At 34.8% G+C, this 12778-nt stretch overlaps 1 protein-coding gene across 4 annotated transcripts; it reads left to right on the top strand.

Annotated features, from left to right (window-relative positions):
* Positions 1-757: 757 nt before the first annotated feature.
* On the top strand, positions 758-11237 carry LOC112527897 (protein GDAP2 homolog). Of its 4 annotated transcripts, XM_025138748.1 has the most exons (16): positions 787-889; positions 1241-1673; positions 3578-3655; positions 3797-3852; positions 4362-4481; positions 4594-4664; positions 5221-5314; positions 5475-5684; positions 5819-6070; positions 6497-6605; positions 7231-7298; positions 8321-8390; positions 9144-9218; positions 9300-9391; positions 10546-10621; positions 10785-11237. In XM_025138748.1, the coding sequence occupies exons 2-15, from the start codon at positions 1371-1373 to the stop codon at positions 10619-10621; spliced, it is 1674 nt and encodes a 557-aa protein (XP_024994516.1). In that variant the 5' UTR covers positions 787-889; positions 1241-1370; the 3' UTR covers positions 10785-11237. The 4 variants fall into 4 exon arrangements, with proteins under 4 accessions (XP_024994515.1, XP_024994516.1, XP_024994517.1 ...); XM_025138747.1 differs by having other exon boundaries at positions 758-859; positions 10546-10833; XM_025138745.1 differs by having other exon boundaries at positions 788-889; positions 10546-10833.
* Positions 11238-12778: the final 1541 nt, after the last annotated feature.

Here is a 12778-nt window from a genome sequence, read left to right as displayed (position 1 = left end):
ATTTTATAAAAATAATAATTAAGTATTTCGTTAGAACTTAATGATTATCCTAATTATATTTTAGATTTTTTATATTTAAAATGAGATGTTTATCATGTATTTAATTATGTTTATCTGCAGTTAGTTACACAAATTCAAATATGAAGCTTTAATAAGTTGTACTTATGCAGAATCTACTTACAATCTTGAATTTTAAGTAATATGCATTAATAAACAATACTTTACGCATAAAAAATGGTTTTTAAGAGTTTTTGTCAAATGCTTTATAATATAGTATAGATAAGTAGTACGTACACAGAATCTACTTGCAATATTAAGTTTTAAGTAATATCATTAATTAACAATACTTTACGCACAATGGTTTTTAAGAGTTTTTGTCAAATGTTTTCTAATATAGTATAGATAAAATCTAAAATATAATTAAGATAATTATTAAGTTATAACAGAATGTTTAATTATTATCTTTATAAAAACTTATATTGTTAAACCAAAAATAAATAATTTTGTTATTAAATCTAAATTAAATTATAAAAAAAATTAAATTATAAAAATTATTAAAAAAAGAAAACTATTAAATAAAAATAAAAACATTATCAATTTCTTAGAACCACATAAAATCTTATTATATTATAAAGATTAAAATAAAAATAAAATATTAAAATAAAAATTTATTTCGTTGCATTACGAATGATAAATGGAATCAAGAGAAGGTGGACGATGATTCTGACAGATTGATTGACAGCAGTCGAATATGCACAAAAAGACAAACACGACCTCTCTACACCAACTTCACCCAAAGTTCTACCCCAATCCGGCAAATAATTGTCGTCATCTCTATCTCATCTCCATCTCCAAATAGGTTTAGTTCCATAGTTTCTCAACGATTAAGGTATGTATTTATTCATAAGTTTATGATATCAGCATGCATCTACTTGATTTGATTCGATTAGTGTACCGCAACTTCGAAAATTTCTGAATTTCTGTTATTTTTGGATATGATTATGATGCAGTTTTTTTCGTATTTGATTAAATTAAAGTTTGAATCGATAATTTTTGCATTAGATAGTGATTCAAGATCATGTTGTCGATAGAGATTTATGATACCTTTTCAATTTTATTTCTAGTTGATTTATCGGGGCATGATTTGATAATTTTGGTCGACCTCCCTGATCGCCCAACATTCTACATTTATCGTTTAAATATTGAAGCTTGACATGTTTACCTTTTTGATGTTGTGAAGGTGTTTGGGGGATTAAAAGTTTGTGATGCCCGTTTTGGACTTCTCTGAGTTGAGAGAATAGAAGGAACAAAAATATTTTTTTGGATATAGGAGGGTAGTGGAGATTCGATTCGGATAGGGAAAGTAAGGAATGTATAGGCCAGTGTCAGCAATCACGATTCGTGGTGGACTGCCAACAGATAATGGAGATGCTGTGGTGACTCTTGACCAAGTTCCTCGATGGATTGATGGGGATTTTAGACATTCCTATGAAATTGAAGATCCCAGTTCACACTTTCCCGACCCGTTAGCTTCATCTTCTGAGGCAGAGAGTAGGGCGAATGGAATGGTTTCAAGATTTCCTGTTGATCATGAAGTTAATTCAAAGATTTATCTGTGGAGAGGAAACCCTTGGAATATGGAGGTTGATGCTGTTGTGAACTCCACCAATGAGGTGAGCAGTTGATTCTTATGAAACAAGTGGCCATGAGTCCCATTACATGAACTTAACGCATAATGCATTTCTGGACAAGAAATGGTTTTGGAACCGTGTTATGCGTAAGGGTTCATTGTCATCTGGTTCTACTTATGTTAATATTCTCCTATGTTGAAATGTGATTTCAAATGTGTTTATGGACCATTGGTCTGTCATATGCTCAATGATTTCCAATTTTATACCATCAAAATTACTAGAACAGGGAGATTGAGCAAATTAGGCTGATATACGAGAGTAGAAGTTATATATATGTGTGTGTGTGTGTATATATATATATATATATATATATATATATTTCAATTAAAAAATTGAAATTTAGGGGTGTATGGGATTGCTTATTTAAAACAACTTATGCTTTTCTACAAAAGCACTTATCTAACTTATTATAAGTCAGAAGGGTTTAACTTCTCAAAAACTCCCCTATTACCGGTTTGACACTGGTATAAGTTGTTTATCCAAACACTCAAAAGTGCTTATTACCGGTGCCACACCAGAATAAGTCAATAAGTTGTTTTTATAAGCAATCCCAAACATAAGCGGCTAGTCACAAATCTAATGGCTGTGAACTTATATTAGTATTATTTATCTATGATAGATGTTTCCCTGTTGCTAAGTGCAGAAGAATATTATGTTTTACAAAATAGCCATGAAATGCGAAAATTGTTATGGATTAAATTATAAGAAATTTTTTAAATGAAAAATGAGCTCAAAGCTGCAAGAAACTTTTACTCGTTCTTTCTGACATTCTCTGATGTTGTTTCCGACATTTTCGGACACACCTCACCACAAAAATAAATTGTGACAACCATAAGGGTGGTGCCTGATTGGTTTGAGTTTGACTCCAAAGGTCAAAGGTACCAGGAGGTCTCAGGTTCAAATCTAAGGAGGAATAAAAATCTCTTTGTGGCCACGGAGGTTCAAATGCGGTGACTTCGGGCTATTTGCAAAGCAGGTGGTCGGCCTGGGATTAGTCGGCTCGCATAGCAGGTTGGATATCCAGGTTAATAAAAAAAATTGTGACAACGCAGCTTGCGGCAAAGCAAGGACATGCGTTGATGCACAAAAAGCAAGCCAAAGCCCAGCTTGCAGCACGACAAGAAAAAAGTGTCTTTAAGGCGTTGACTTGCGGTTTCTTGGCTATTTTGTAAGAAAAATAAAATGGTGGCTATAATATATAACCTTTATTATGAGGTGGCCATTTAAGATGATAAACCTATTTTGGGCCCTAGAAGTAGTACATTAATCTACATAATCTTCTAAAGCATTTGCACTCTATAGTCTAGAACATCAAGTGTGCTACTATAGGTGTTTATTTGTGTGCCTGTCTGTTAGAATGTTATTGGAAATCTCATCCTCCACATAAGCCTCATGTAGCTCCTAGAAACAGGGCCTACTTGTACATGTTGTATGTGTCGATAGAACTTCCACAAGCACCATTAGTTGTGTGGTGTGGGATTCAACAATATGACAGCCCACATATACATATACAACGATCATCATTACTATATCTCTCTTTAGTTATAGTCAGTAGTGCATTAGCTTGTCTCCTTCGTACACTAACCATCCCACAAATATTATACATGAACTCAAAACTATAAAATTTATGTGCAAGCGATGCAGCATGTAGGACATCAGCTGTCCCACTTTATGCATATAGGGGTGATCATTGTCTCACTCTATGCATATATTTGTGTATCGACCTATAGATTAACACAAATTAGTTTAAATCAACTGATCAACTCCTGCAGCCATTTTGTTCTTATCCATGGCATTGATCATTGTTCACATTAGGCTGTGCAAAATCTAACTGTAATGTTGTATAGCTTTTCATAAGATGTTCATTATTGAGTTTCCTTTACCAGAACATGGATGAAGCGCACTGCAGCCCTGGTCTGCATGCTGCAGCAGGGCCTGGTCTTGCAGAAGAATGTGCAACACTGGTAACTTACCTTGCACTTAATACTTTTTTATGTAATAGAAGGGACATGTTTTTGTATAACATGTATCTATAGACTTTACTAGTATCAGAGGAAGACGTAAAAGAATGCAAACTAATCTGATATAACCTTTGACTTTCACAGGGTGGCTGCAGAACAGGAATGGCGAAAGTTACCAATGCATATGATCTACCAGCAAGGTAGGCATTTGGTTGTTGTGTCAAATTGCTTAGCAATTAAGACCCCGTTTGAATATTTCATGTTGAATGATCATCAGATAAGCTATACCTTAGTAGCACCAACTAAGTGTAGATTTATTAGTGTCCGTCTTTGATCAATGTAGGATTTGATTTTAGATCAATAAATTCAGCCTAGGATTTTTTTTTCTTCATTTCTATTACTTCTCATCACTTAGAAAAGCGTGCATAAAATGCTCTGAATGTACATAGTTGGTATATTATGTATGAATGTATTTAAGATTTAGCAAATATCACTCATTTTTAGCTATATTCAAGGTTTGTTAGTCATATGATCTATAGCATGAAAAAATTGTGTACATTGTGGTCTTTCATGATGGAGATTGGACATATTTCATGTTATTTCAGTCAATTCTCAGTGTGCTTCAAGACCATAATTTGTCCAGCATACTCCAAGATGGCTCAAAACTCTTTTCTAACATAACAAATTATATGTTCTGGTTTTCTTGTAGGAGGGTTATACATACTGTCGGGCCTAAATACGCCATAAAATATCATACTGCTGCAGAAAATGCTTTGAGTCACTGCTATCGTTCTTGTCTAGAACTTCTCATTGAGAACGGACTTCAGAGGTTCTTTCATACCCATAGGCTGCATCCAATAATTAATTCCGTCTCTTTTCATGTGGCAATTGTATGTGTGGCAACACTTGAGCTTATTATCCCCTCAAATTTATGAACACAGCATTGCTATGGGCTGTATTTACACAGAGGCAAAAAATTATCCACGGGAACCAGCAGCTCATGTAGCAATAAGTAAGAAAACCCCTACAATTTCCCGCTTCTTTATGAACATTATGTTCCAGTTTGATTTATTTTGCCGATGCAACTGTAGCATATATATATATATATATATATAAATTCCAATCCTGTGCCTATAACTTCAAAACTGCAGGGTGAGACTCAAACATGTACCTTTACAACTAGATTATCACCTTGGAATGTAGGTATACATATTACATGCATGCATACAAATAAAAAAAATACACACCCTAGACTCCAACGTGTGTTGGCTGACGATAGATGGTTTTGTGTACATCACTGAGTTTGAAGCTGAAGGGAACTGAAAAGTATACTTGAATTCAAAATTTTAATATCTTTTGACTTCCAAAAATTAAAGCAATGCATCTCGTTGTTCTGTTAGAGGTATAGTAAATGATTAATGATCAGACTCCAAAATGGGGTATTTTGATGCAGACACATAAATCAGTATTGGTGTACAAAAGTTTTTCTTTTTCTCTTCTTTTATCCTTGCATCTGTATAATGGTACTCAACTCTTGCATTATATGTGCTAATTCTTGTTTCTATCAGGAACCGTCCGCCGGTTTCTTGAGAAACAAAAGGATAAAATCACAGGCATGGTCTTCTGCACAACTACAGCAAATGATACTGAAATATATAAGAGGTGAGCTGGTGGATGTCTGTTATGCCAATCTCGCAAGACATTTTCTGCTACTTCATTTTGTGACTTTTTATCTGGTTGCCCTCAATATGCGAAGAGTATACTTTTCGTTTAATGGACATCCATTTAAGCTCTTTCTCCTTTATGTTCTTTACACATGTAGATTGCTTCCGCTGTACTTTCCTCGCGACAGGAAGGAGGAAAAAATTGCCATTACAAAGCTTCCTGCTGATGTCGGAGATGAAAATGGTGAGACAATTATAGATGAACGGAAAATCAGAATAACACCTTTACTCAATGTGAAGAAGACTGTTTCAAAACCCCCCCAAGCATCAGTAGACTTTCCTGTCAACGATCTTGGATTGGCTAGACGGTAAGTGACCTGGAAAACTCATTGTCTTTTACATAATTTTAGCAGATTGATACTTTTTTTTGTGAAATATGTGCCACTTGAGCAGGTTGATGATTGGTGAACTTATTGTTCTTAAAGCTATTGTTGAATGACAGGGACTCTTCATCTTTGGATTCATATCTAGATCCTGCTTTCATGTCCCTAATCAAGGATCCAGATCAGCGACGTAAGGAACAGTGGGAGAAAACCGCTCAAGCACAAAATGGGTTTAAGTTCGCTAAAATTCTAGGGTTTGGTAATCTTGGAGGGCCTCCACTATCTGCCGCTGAAGAATACTCACTCCATTCTAGATACCTTGCCAAAGCTAACTCTCTTAATCTTTCTGAAATAGCAGAAATGAAGATTGTGTAAGTAACCTTCGAGTTATTTATTATAGGTGCTAACTGGGTGTTGTGTATTTCAATTTTGAAATTTTATGTTTTTATTCAACTGTATACACAAAATTAATCACTATCTTATACGTGCTCCTTGCTTCAAACCATCTTTTCCATCCTGGCATTTACATTGGGGATTGTCAACTATCATATAGTGCGCACTATCTTATATGTGCTCCTTGCTTCAAATCACAACATTTCATTTTCTGGTAACTCTTATCTATTTGCCCATTCTCTTTGGTACAAAGAATTAATAATATAGCAACATTTAACTTCCATGGGACGGATAGAATTAGAATATGTTGTCATCCTTCAACTATTATCATTGGTTCTTAGTGCTTTGCATGCTGATGGCATACATTTTGTTGTACTTGTTAGACATGATTATTTTTATTTCAGGTACCGAGGAGGAGTAGACAGTGAAGGTCGTCCAGTCATGGTTGTAGTTGGAGCACATTTTCTTCTTCGTTGTCTTGATCTTGAGAGATTCGTACTCTACATAGTAAAGGTAATGAATTGCTTAACCACATACCGCTGTCCAATAAAAATTGCAACTATTGACTTTACTAGTAGGCTAGCAAAGATACCTGACTCACTCTTCTATAATGACAAAATGGAGGATATTGATCCAACGCAAACATTAACTAATAATGACAGGGAGGTTATAGGTAATTTTAGCCTGAAAAAGTTTCCAATAAACAAAACATTACAATTTCATTAAGACAACCCTAAATGGAAATCATTATAGTTTCATGGGACAGAGGGAGTACTAATCTACTAAATGAATCATGATTTTCCCTTTCTCTAAAAAAAAAAAAGCAACATTTGACTTGATAAATAGTTCAATAAAACTGTTTGACTACTAGTCGAATAACTAAGGTGTTCCCTCAAGAAGGACAAAATGAAGAAAACTTCTTGACCAAAATCAAAGTTATGAATATCATGTAATGATTACTAACAAAAAACAAAATAAATCGGGTCAAAAACTTATGAAAGAAGGAAATGTTGCATTTCTTGATACATTTGGAAACAGAAGTTGCAATTTTTTAGGAACGGAGGAGTGATTTTATCATACTCCTGGTGTATAGGATGTGTTGTTGATTGTGTATCATCTGTTAAATGTTGAACTACAGGAGTTTGAGCCCTTGATCCAGAAGCCTTATAGCATTGTTTACTTCCACTCTGCTGCATCTTTACAAGTGTAAGTATTTATTGCTTTTGCTTGTCTTAGTCTTTAAACCATCTTTCTTTCTTTTTTTATAAAAAAAACATAGTGCAGTCCACATGCATACAACTTGCATCTCTTAAAGGACCAAAGTTGTATGGGCCACCCAAAGGAATTAGATCCCCATTTGGATGCCTACAGATCAAATTTTATGTTGTGACTGCTCATAGTTTACAATTTCTTCCTCTTTTTCATTTTACCTTACCGTTTTAAGAGAAATATGCAATCCATGACTGTTGTGGCAACGGTTATTGGACATAGATGGAAAATGCTACATTTTTACAAAAGTGTTGCCTTTTCGAACAATCATATTTGGACTGTGCAAACTATCTTTCTTGTGAAAATGCCAAAAGAAAGCCATTTGGGTAAATTGTAAAAATGTAAATGGCACGCCCTGCTTCCCTCTTCCCTCTCGATAGCGAGGAGAATTTTATTTGGCCCTTTTTGTCCGAAATTGATCGTTCCCTAAAAAAAATATTTTTTATTTTTTGTCTTACAAGAATAATGATTAGTTTGCAATGAAAAGTCAAGTATGTTAGTTTGAGAATTCTGTCTCTCATTCTAGACAAATTCCACATCTCCCTCTTAGCCTCTTAGGTATCATCATCGTCTCTTGGTAATTGTACTCCCTTCCAAAAAAAAAACCAATGCATCCGGTTTTGGGTTGTCCCAAATAAATGCAACATGTCCTTCTCTGGAAAGATTTTTTCCAAATTTGCTTATTGTGCTTGTTTGCAATTATTTCAAAATATTTATGAGATTGATAGCTAGTGGTCCACATGCTTAAGGGGTATTTTAGGTATATGGTTGTTAGTAAAAGATTTTTATTAACTGTGATATGTCATATGTTGCATTTTTTACAGTGACTATATTTTTCCTCTCAAATTAGTCATGGAATTTCTGCAGCAGTCGGCGATAATAAACATGTTTATCATTTGTTATATAACAACATTATCCAATTGAATTCACTTTGTAAATCAATTTTGTGGAGTTAACAGGCAGCCAGATCTAGGATGGATGAGGAAATTACAACAAATACTCGGTAGGAAAAGCCAGCATAATCTTCATGTAAGCAATACTGATACATACATGTATTTCTGTTATTTTTAGTACATTTTGGCCTACCTTTGTGCCGAAGAAGAGTCCACTTTTGGTTCTACTAGTTCAAACTTGAACTTTTGTAAATCTTTCAATCCTTGTTTGCTTCCTCAATGTATAAAACATGGAAGCCAGTTTTTATTGATTTGGAAGGTTAGCAGATAAAGGGATAACCGGTTTGTGGTCAAGTGGCCGTCACTGACTCATGACATTAACATTGCATAGTGAATAGATCGTAGAAGAGTACTAACATGGATAATTGATTAGCCACAAATATAACATAACCATAAATTGTCAAATTCTGGATGTTCTTCTGCAAGCTTTAGTGTTCAACATAAGAAATATATATTTAGAATAGGGACAGAATAACATTATGAGTAGCTTATATACATTTTACATCATGGGTGAACTGTTGAAAAGCTCTCTGGAGCACCAGGTTGAGCCATCAAACTGTTTGGCCATTAATCTTTAACTGACTTTCTGAATCCTTGATTTTGGTGTTGACTGTTAGACTAAGTCAACTAGTCTAGTTTATATTATTAATATTGTCTAGGGTCCAAAGTGTAATTAGTTTTACCTATATAAGGTGTATCAGATTATTATTATTTTTCAATCAATACAAATCAATATCAAGTTTAATATTGACCCATCTTTACCAAAATAGAGGTTCAACTGCCAGGTTGAGCTATATGAATTTATATTTTGTATTTCCTATGTATACAGGCAATCTATGTCCTCCATCCAACCTTCGGACTGAAGGCTGCAGTATTCACAATGCAACTTTTAGTCGATGTCGTGGTATGCACAAACATGCTTGATCTATATTATCACTCTCATTTACTTAAATATCTCGGTATATAAATGGATATCAACTTACAGGTGTGGAAAAAGGTTGTATATGTTGATCGGCTTCTTCATCTCTTCAGATATGTTCCTCGTGAGCAGCTAACCATCCCAGACTTTGTTTTCCAGTTGAGTCTTTCATCCTTCCTTTATTAGAGAACTCTTTCTTTATTCCAGCGAGATATAAGACCCTTAACTGTTAGTAGAAGCAATTCTTTTGGTCAATAATCACAAAATAATATATTTGTGGTTTAGCAATTTGCCAAAATCCATGGTGGTTAGAATTCTTATTATGTTTTCATGAACTTCAGTAATCAAAAGGAAATAGGCCATGTTATGCAACCATAAGCTAGCTTATTTTTTGAGCTTATTGAAAAAGCCATATGTGGTTAGCAATAAGCTAGCTTCTATAAGTTTAGCCTATTGATACGTTACCTGAACTTTTTCCTGTTTTTCCCGGTTATGCCCCTAACCTTTTTCCAATTAATTTTCCAACATCTCCTTTATAGGTCATTTTTTCATTTAGCTTTTCAGCTAGTTTTTACCAAACATAACTAGTTTATCAGGTAACAGTTAACTTATCAGCCAACTGCTAGCGTATCAACCAACAGCTAACTTATGAGCTAATTTGCCAAACATAGCCATAAGGAATTTACAAAACAAGGCATTTAGTTTCTTGTACAATAGCAATTCAGACAGAAAATGGTAAAAATAGATTTTGTCTTTAAGGTAGTGTTTGGTACGCAGACTGGATGAGACAGGACGGGACGGTACGGAACAGGACGGGACGGGATAGGACTAATTGTCTGTCCTATGTTTGGTACGACTAGGACAGGACAGGACAAAACTATTAAAATGATCATATTACCCCTAAATTTTGTTCAATGTTATTTTATATCATATAATGATTGTAAAATGACAACAAATCAACCAAAATATTGTCTTTTTAACTTTAGTCCCATGTTGTTCCACCTTTTTTGGTGGAACAAGAAATATCAAGATTTGTCCCAGTAAAATTAAAAATAGTCCCACCTTGTCCCATGTTTTTTTTGTCCATGGCATGCCAAACATGGGACTATTTTTTTTGTCCCGTCCTCTCTCATGTAGTATGCATATCAAACACACTCTTATAAGTATTTAAGACTAACCATCCTCTTAACAAGTTGGATCCGTGAAGTAGCAATTGTGTCTGCAAAATAGATCATGCTCCATTGTGTTGGGGGGTTTTGACCATTTTAATAATGTGATTAATCGAATTCTTTGTGGGTTTTTTGTTTTGTAGGCATGATCTGGAAGTAAACGGCGGGAAGGGGCTTATTGTGGATCCAAGAACGAAATATGCATATCAACGACCATAGGTGAAGCCTGCAATGTACTGCTGAAGTTTTTGGTCTTCCCATAGTTTAGTTATTAGTACAGTGAGTTGTTATTTGGTAATTTTCTAGGAATTAGCTTTCAATCTCATGAAGATCCATGAAACTAATCGCCCTTTTTCCTGATTTGTTATTATTTGTGGAATAGGTGTCTTGAATAAGCTCTTAAGTGGTAATGGTGCTGTTTTCAGACTTCAGATTTATCCCAGAAAACCTCTCTGCAATGCATTGATGAACAGTGGCTCATGCACCGCTTCCGGCAAGCTGCTGCCAGTGCGGCCAGCTGTGGGTGGCGATGGTGGAGGATAGGCTCATGAACCGCTTCCAACAGGCTGCAGCCAGCTGCTGGTGGCGGTGTTGGAGTATAGGATTGTAAGGCCATCTACAATTGTTATTATGCCATGATATCGTATGCACAATTTTGAAGGACATGGTCGCTGGTATTGCATAGCCATTAGAGGAGTTCATGAACCGTAAGGCTCGTGAGACCCAGTCCGTCCAACCCGTAAGAAAAGCGGTTTTGACTCGAAAAAATGTCTAGGCATGGACTGGATCGTTAAAATTAATGTACGGACCTAGGTGATGAAAATAATTTATATAGTTAATATTTTTGTGTTCTTTTATTAAAAAACCGCACTTGACTGACTTTGGACCTGGACCTGGACCTCCCTTACGGAATATATGTCATATAATGCGTTTTTAATCTTGATCATTGTTAGAGCATCACCACCCTACCTAGTTCCTGCCGATAGGCGCTGGTAGCTTGCTTCCCAGCCTTGCCTTATATGATAGTTCTGGCCATGGCTTGTATTCAGTGACCGAGTTCAGTGACCAAGGCTAGGCAACCACTCGCTAGTTGAAAAAGACGCAGCTAGTCTTGGGATCAAGGCTTCTTTCCTTTGCTGAATCAGGAATAGCCGACGTACCGCGCTTGGACCATGTCTCCTGAACAATATGTATGGCAGGTCTAAGTTAATGTAAACGTATGAAGCTTTTTGTCTAGAAATTAGCGTAGGAAGTCACACTTAATATTGTTACTCCAATCATATTCCTTACATTTTATTTTAAAATTCATTGTGTACTTTAATACATTATATTTACATTTTCTAAATATTAAAATAAATATAATGAAATAATATACCTATAATGTAAGTTAGGGTAGCGAGTGCATTGTTGTCTTATCATAAGTTGGAAAGATTGTATTTTGAATAATTTTACATAACTTGTAAGTTCTTTTTTTAATTTTCAAGGATTTTTCTATTAGTCCGTGGACAAGTCAGCCCGTTTGCGGGACGGTCTTGAGTAAAGGGTCGTTTATCAAAACACTTATTTGGTAAGCGTTTTTCGGTAAAATTCAACAATATCGTTTATTTACCAAGTAAGATTTTATCCACTAAAATGATATCGTATGCAATAATTTATGTGATAAGCGTCAACCATGGTAGAGTCATCGTTCTTACTTACGGGATGAGACTCTCGGTTCTTATTTTCGATCTTACCAGATCATATTCATTCGATAAAATAATATGACTTGATAAATGCTTACTCGGATAAAAATATGGTAAATAACACCTAAGTTATTAAACCCACAAAATTGGGTTTGGATTCAAAATGTGAGGGCCATTGGACAAAAATAATACATTCGGCCCAGCCCATATCAACCACCTCTAAATTCTAAAGAGCCGTACAGTGATGACTTGTTTATTTTAATCAATTTATATAATTTTGTAACGCCCCAACCCACACATTGCATGTAATACATATTTCATACCAAAGAAATACATATTCATATACATCTGGGTCCCTTAGTACAAGAATCTATCATGACCAAATACAAGGTCCAAAAATTCAAAATACAATCTTGTACTAATCAACAAAATTATACATCAAAAGCAATTCCTCATCCATAATGCATATAAGAAAAGCATTACATCTTTCCCTTTCCCTTACCTTCTACACCTCTTGCAATACATATTTCAAAATCACAAAACGAGGGTTAGACTAAAGAGTCTAGTGAGATACCCTATTCATGTTATTGCAGGGTGAAGGATCACCAAAACTTTTATAAATACAACTATTCATATATATAACAAATATATGAATACACAAGAACGAAATACCAGATCATTTACCCTCTTTTCA

This window comes from Cynara cardunculus (assembly GCF_001531365.2).
Source record: "Cynara cardunculus var. scolymus isolate 2C chromosome LG 15, CcrdV1, whole genome shotgun sequence".
NCBI lineage: Eukaryota > Viridiplantae > Streptophyta > Magnoliopsida > Asterales > Asteraceae > Cynara > Cynara cardunculus.
Note: the sequence above shows the minus strand (reverse complement) of the source record. Positions and strands in the feature narration are given on the sequence as shown.

Bases quoted from the DNA above. Each gene is read 5' to 3' on its own strand.
- LOC112527897 (XM_025138748.1), top strand. From the start codon at position 1,371: ATGTATAGGCCAGTGTCAGCAATCACGATTCGTGGTGGACTGCCAACA. The intron at 4,665-5,220 runs GTAAGAAAACCC...TGTTTCTATCAG, and splicing joins AGCAGCTCATGTAGCAATAA to GAACCGTCCGCCGGTTTCTT. The intron at 5,685-5,818 runs GTAAGTGACCTG...GTTGAATGACAG, and splicing joins GATCTTGGATTGGCTAGACG to GGACTCTTCATCTTTGGATT.